Here is a 6,793-nt window from a genome sequence, read left to right on the forward strand (position 1 = left end):
TAAACCGTTAAGTGCTTAATAATTTAAGTAGAAACGTATGACAAATGCATCAATATGTTGCAATATATGACATTTTTAAAAATGTACCTTCGCTTTTTTGTTTTTTTTTTTGTTTGTTTGTTTTGGGAAAGTGAAAATGCGTGCATTCAAAGGAAAATTCCCCTCCAACAATCCACTCCCTCCCAAATCCACCTTCCTGACTGGTGTGTGTGTGTGTGTGGTGTGTGTGTGTGTGTGTGCGCGCGCGCGCGCGCGCGTGCAGGAATGTGTCCAGGAAGCGATAGATGGGTCCGTGCGTGCTTGCTCCTGCAGGTGTGAACGCAAAGCAAGCCTGGGGTGGTCGGGAGGAGGTTAAGAGGGGTGTGTGTGTGTGTGTGTGTGTGTCCTTTCCGGGTCAGTTGTGCGAGGTCATGTGCCTGGAGAGGTGGTGACGCTCCCTGAAGGACTCGTTGCAAATGGGGCACTTGAGTTTCTCCTCCCGCCGCCGCTTCACCAAGGGCTCCATGGCGTACTCCTTCTTGTGGTGCGACCTCATGTGGTACACCAGGTCGGAGGTCATGCGGAAGGAGGCGTTGCACTTGGCGCACCAGTTCTGCGCGGGCAGACACAGCGAGGTGAAGGAGGGCGGCAGCAGCGTGAGCGCCGAGGGCAGCTGCAGCTGCAGGGGCCCCGCCGCCGCCGCCGCCGCCGCGGCCGCCGCGGCCGCCGAGCTCTTGGGCCAGAAGGCGGTGGCGTAGAGGAAGGGGCTCTGCTTGGGCAGGCCGCCGCCGCCGCCGCCGCTCGGCAGAGCCCCGCAGCCGCCGTTCAGATCGGCCGCCCCTGGCAGCTTCACGGCCAGGGGGTCGGCGGCGGCTGGGTAGAGTCTGGTGGGCCCCACGCCGTCGCCGGGGTGGCACGGCTCCAGCGCGCCCAGCTTCTGGCCCAGTACCAGCGGAGACAGCTGCGAGAAGGAGCGCGCGGGCTGCGAGAAGGCGCTTTTGCGCTCGTCCGACCCGGCGCCCTGGCCCCCGGCCGCGCCCCCCGCGCTCCCCGCGCCCGCGCCGCCCCCGGCAGCGCTGCCGCCCGAGCCACCCAGCTGCGGCACCGACGTGAAGGCGCTGCCCCGAGCCGGACTGCCGCCATCCAGCCGGCTGGGCAACGCGGGGCAAGGACCACCCGGGCGCGGGGCCAGCAGCTTCTCGGCGCCCGCGGGGGGCGCAGTCACAGGCGTGGAGGAGCCGCCGCCTCCGCCGCCGCCGCCGGCGTCCTTGTCGTCAGCCGCTGGGCCTGCGCCGTCGACGGAAGCGTCGTCGGGCTGCAGACTGCCGCCGGGCCGCGCCGCCTTCTTCACCTCCACGAAGGCGCTGCGCTTGGCCTCACCGGTCTCCGGGCTGGGCGGCGCGAACAGGCGGCCGTTCTCTTCCAGACCGAAGTAGCTGCCCGACGCGCGGAACTGCTGCGGGGTGCACACCAAGTCCTCCTTGGAGGCCGGCAGGGGCCGCTCAGCGAAGCGGGCCCGGCCCCCCACGACCCCCGAGCCGCCGCCCCCCTCTGCAGCCTCCTCGGGGAACTTCCTCTTCCCCTTGCAGCCGCCGCCCGTGGGGACGCCTCCGGGACTCAGCTCCGCCTCCTGGTGGCCGCTGCCGCCCAGGCTCTGGGCTGGGGAGCAGCTGCTGCTGCCGCCTCCCCGCGAGTTTTCCAACTCCCTGGCCAGGTTGTGGAAGTCCGTGGATGGCTTCGCGCTGCCTCCGCCGGCGTTGACGACTGGGGCGCTGCTGTCGGGGGAGGGGGCCGGGTAGTGATGGATGGGGCCGGCTTTGCAGAACTTGGGGCCCAGCGACGTCTCCTGTGGCTGCTGCTGCTGCTGTGGCTGCTGCTGTGGCTGCGGCGGCTGCTGCTCTTTGCCGCCGCCCCCGTGGTCCTTGGTGCCCAGGCCGCCGCCCTGCTGGTCCGGGGGACTCAGATCGCCGCCGTGGAGTCTCTTGGGGCAGCGGAAACGCAGATGCGCCACGTAAGGGAACTCAAACTGGAAACGTTGGCTGCACTCCAGGCATGTGTGAGGGGACGACCCTGCTTAGCAAACACCACACACACACACCACGCGCGCGCACACGCGCACACACACACACAGGCACACCACGATTACTCAGCGACGTGCCCGGGCTACCGTGCCTTCATCCCCTTCCACAAATCCACCTGTCTCTCTCAGATTCGCTGTGCCCGAGCAAAAAAAAAAAAAATGATCCTATCCGATCTGACCTCAGGCTTCCCTCCTGATTTAGGGAAGCCACGAATGTGCCCCAACTTATCCTCACCCGTCTGTCCTGGACGCGTCCTAGGAGAAGCCGAAGGCTAGCAAGGCGCTCCAGCCAAGGCTCTGGGGTGAATCCCTACCACTGTGCGAATCTCTTCCCCAACTAGCCCAGGGCCCGCGTGTAAGTCTGGAGCCAACCTACCATTCATTTTGCTGTGGGATCTAGAGGGGCAGAGCAAGAGTAACTCAGTCAGTTCTTTCCCGTACCAAACTAGTAACTCCTCGTCTTTGGCAATCCTGCGGAGAGAGCGGTAAAACAGCTGTCCGTTTTTGATATATGCTTCGAGGTTTTGTTCTTCCTTGTCTCTGGCTGATTGGACCAGTCGAAGCCACATGAGACCTTCTGAGGAGCCATTGGCGGCTGAGGTGTCTACCTGTAGTGGGAAAGGGAAGAAAGAAGACCAGAAGAAAGGGAGAGAGGAAGGAGACCCACGTGAGAGAGTGAAGCCATGGGAGCTGGGACCATTTCTTCAGGCTTTGCAAAGAATTCTCTGAGGCCAACCATCCAAGAGTCGAATCAGCCCAAATTGGGACACATGCCCGCGTTTGTAAATGGTAGGAAAGATACCATTGAGACATTGTAGCCATTCTATACATAGTTCACGTCATCCTTTTCATATATTGGTTGAATAAGAAATGAGCAACATTTCTTCATGCAATGCATATTAGTGTTAGCCTCTTCAGAATTTATTCCAAAACTATCCACATTGCTAAAGTAAGGTGAATTTTGTTTCTGAAGAAAAAAAAAAAAGCAGGTGTAGGTCATAGAAAGCATTCTAGAGCCCCTTGTCTTGCTGATTTTGGTTTGAATCATTAAAAATGTTCTTTTGTAGAGAAGAATAGGGAGTAAAAGGCGTGTTATCTTTAAATTCAAACAGATGGGCTTATTGGTGTTTTACTGCCAAAACAAGTACATTTTTATTTAAATACAAACTCTGGGCACTAGTTTATGTTACTGAAGAACCTAAAATTTAGGACGAGGCCTCTTAAACGGAAATGCAGCATAACAATTCTCGTTTTCAAAGTACTCACTTGTACCAATAACCTCAGCCTGATGAAATCTCCCTTAAAGTGTACCAAGGCTTGGTCATCAAGACGGAACCCATCTGAGGCACTCTTTAGAACATTTTCAGCCTTCCGAATCAAATGTTGTCATTTATTCCACAACAACAACCAATACGATTCGAGTTCATTTTTTTATCTTTTCCAATTATAATTAATTACAACTTGAGTATGCTTCTTTTTACTTTTCACAAATTTTTGTTATATACACTAGGATTACTTGCATTTTTGCCTTTTTTTTTTTTTGGTCTTCAACGACTATCTGCACTTGTCATTAAAAGGATTCTTAGTCGGTTTTCAACTAGACATTACCGCGCTCCCCCCACCCCCATCTGCCTCTACAGCTCCAGCGGGGACTTACCCGGAAGATATAGGGTACTGTTCTCTTGTCGGTAGACTTGAGAGCTATGAAAGCGATGCTGTCATACAGAGAAGTGTGGCTGAGAACACAGGGGCCGAATATAGCATTCTCGGGGATGTCGCAGGTTGTGTAGACACTGGTAAAAATATCTGTTAAACATTGCTGCACAGCCTTGGCGTCTCCATCCCAGATGCCTCTCTGGATCCCGGAATCCTCCATCTCTGGATACAGACACACAGGACAGGGAAGCAAGTTACACTCTCACCTTTAGCGCACTGCAACCGCAGGCAAATCATTTCCATTACCAGACATACTTTTCATACACTTGCATAATTCCTTTTCTAAACAAATAAAGCAAATTGGGCTGTCGTGTTTTCAATATGAAAATATGAATATGTTTTCAGTTTTAGCAGTATTTTCCTTTATGTTTAAATGAACAGAAGCCCTGTGATTGCTAGGAAGAATGTGCTTAGAAAGACTACCTTATTTTTGCAATTGTTTAGGAATGATGGAGTCTACTTTTGGGACAAAGGTTAGGATATATATATGCATACATATGTATATATTACTAGGAAATATAGACTTTCCTGACTAGAGAAAAATACTTCTTGAACTTGGGCAAGGCCCTGTTACTCTTGTGTGTTGAACTGGGTGCCTAGAAGCTGATTTCCCCTCCTTTCTTCCTAAGAGGGAAGCAGCATTAACAAGCAGGCAGAGACAGTGGAGCATAGCGAATGGATTTCAAGTGGAGTGTCAGAGCCACTAATTCTGTGTCAGCTAACCTTTCTCTGCAGCCTACAAGAAGGGACGTATGTCTGCTCATTACCATAATCCAACACTGTCCCTCTGAGGTTTTAATTAAAAGCAGCAAGCAGAGGTAATTATTTTTTTTCTTCGACATGCTTATTTATGGATGAGGTTGAATCCCAGTTACCTTGTTATACAAGAAGGTGGATTGACACACGTGTGGCCCAGGAAGTGAGCAGGTATTGGGCAGGCATGAAGAGTCCCCTGTCTGAGATGTGGAGTGTATGACTGGTGAATTCTCACTTCCCCCAGATACAATCCTGTTTGGGCAAGAGGGGGCAGCCCTGCTTGAATAGCTTTCCATGCTTTCTCCAGCTGTTTCATCCACAGTAATTTAGAAAGTAATGCCCCAATGAAAGGCTCTTTATTAAGCTGTCATAAAGGGACATTTCTCTTCCTCTGCCACTGGACACCCCCACCCCACAAGACTATCATTTTTAATTTAAAAACAGGTATCTAAAGTTTTTGCACTGGCTTTGAACTAGCTACATTGTTTCACTGACTGATCAAATGATCAAATGATCAGTAAGTGGATTTTTCCCCTAATAATCTCACCATTGACAGTAATTTAGGTATATTTTGTATAATCAAAATAACAGGAAAGAGGAGACCCAATTCTTTTATTGCATAACATAGCCATGCATGAAGGAAAGCACTAATAATGATTATTGCCATCATCATGAATATTAACCAATTAGTCTTGCACATGTGATTACAAGGCGGTGCTGTTTGTTTGTTTGATTGATTGTATTTTTCCCTGTTTTGAAGCTAACTGAGCCCAAAACTTTGGTCAGTGTCTTTTTCCCATTCATTTTCTGCATGTCCTCAGTGGTGAGTGTTGGGTGGCATTTTCCACAGATCAGAAATAAAGAAAATAACCTGTGAAGTTTGGACGCGACATCTCCAACTCGGAGCATTTTTGCATGTGAGTGTGTGCCACACAGGATAGCCGTCTAGATTTTCAAATGCAAATTGAAATACATAGAAAACAAACCAAAACAGAACGTCCCCTTTTACGCGCTCCCCAGTTCAACGTTTTATGCTCTATCTTCCCTCTCCTTAAAAAAAAAAAAAGAAAGAAAGAAAAAAAGAAAGTCTTTCACAAGAGCCAGCGTTTCATTGTGCCAGGAGGTCACTTGGAGACCAGCCGGGACACAATCATTGAAATGCAGTCCTACCTAACAATACGGCGACCAGGTCCTTGGTCCACGGCACTGGGAAGCGGTCTCGGGGTGGCGGAGGCCGCCTCCTCCTGCCTCAAGCCGGCCACAATAACCACGGCTGGGCGGGAGACAGCACTGCTCCAGCCTGAGCGCCGTCGCCCTTGAGACTCAACCTTTCACCGCTCCGTCTGCTGCTCTAAGTCTCGAGTTCTGGTCCCCCAGCCCGCAGCCAAAGCCCCGGAAGCCGGGGTCTCGGGCCCGCCACTCCAGCCCTCCTCCAGGCAGGCATTGTCTGGAGGCTGCTCGCCCCCCAGTCCCCTAGCTTCCCAAGCAAAGTGCTCCCCACCAGCTCCTCTCTTTGTATCATCTTACTGGCAACAGAGATCCCCTCCACAATCATTTTCCCCCCTCTCTTCTGGATAATGGGGAGAGGGGAGGACAACATTTCCTACTCTCCCCCCCCACTCCACCCACGGAACCTGCCTTCTTCCCATCCCCCCCCCCCATTTCTGCATCCATGCAAATAGACTTACCAGGAATAAGGTCAGGATCCTATCGCCCAAATAAGGCCACTTGGCTCCGGCAAGATGCGAGCTAGTGTTCCTTTTGGCGTATTTTAATCAGTGTATTTCCATGTCAAGAGAGATGTCGGTGTGGCGGTCTTGTAGGATTTGCCTAGAGAGAGATGGAGAGAAGGGGGAGAGAAAGAGGGGAGACAAGATGAGAGAGAGAGAGAGAGAGAGAGAGAGAGAGAGAGAGAGAGAGAGAGAGAGAGAGAGAGAGAGAGAGAGAGAGAGAGAGAGAGAGAGAGAGAGAGAGAGAAATAGAAACGGAGAGAGTTGTACAGATGGACCCGATGCAGTGACTGACTGGCACGCAGACACACACTTTTTGTTTGCTGCACATAATCTGCCCAATGACGCGTGACAGCCCACGTCCCCTCCCTTTAACTCTTTCCTGGGCCGGGCGCTCCCTCCGGCGCCGCCTGCTCCAATCCTTTCTCCCGAGCCTGCAGCGCAGGTCCAGAGGTCTTCCCTCAGCCGCCTGGCCCGCCCCTCAAGTCTTGGCCCCCCGGGGCTGGCAGGAGGGCAAAATCAAGTTCGGAAT

The 6,793-nt window shown here is 52.7% G+C and overlaps 1 protein-coding gene across 1 annotated transcript; it reads right to left on the minus strand.

Annotated features, from left to right (window-relative positions):
- Positions 1-234: 234 nt before the first annotated feature.
- Positions 235-6,537, minus strand: Prdm8 (PR/SET domain 8). The gene is made up of 4 exons (XM_090343356.1): positions 6,220-6,537; positions 3,717-3,937; positions 2,436-2,667; positions 235-2,049 (listed from the first exon to the last, which is right to left on the minus strand). Exons 2-4 carry the CDS (start codon positions 3,933-3,935, stop codon positions 395-397), a joined length of 2,106 nt encoding a protein of 701 aa, XP_090199482.1. The 5' UTR covers positions 3,936-3,937; positions 6,220-6,537; the 3' UTR covers positions 235-394.
- Between the last annotated feature and the right edge of the window lie 256 nt (positions 6,538-6,793).

This window comes from Megascapheus bottae, chromosome 13, assembly GCF_031878675.1.
Source record: "Megascapheus bottae isolate mThoBot1 chromosome 13, mThoBot2.hap1, whole genome shotgun sequence".
Taxonomy (NCBI): Eukaryota; Metazoa; Chordata; class Mammalia; order Rodentia; family Geomyidae; genus Megascapheus; species Megascapheus bottae.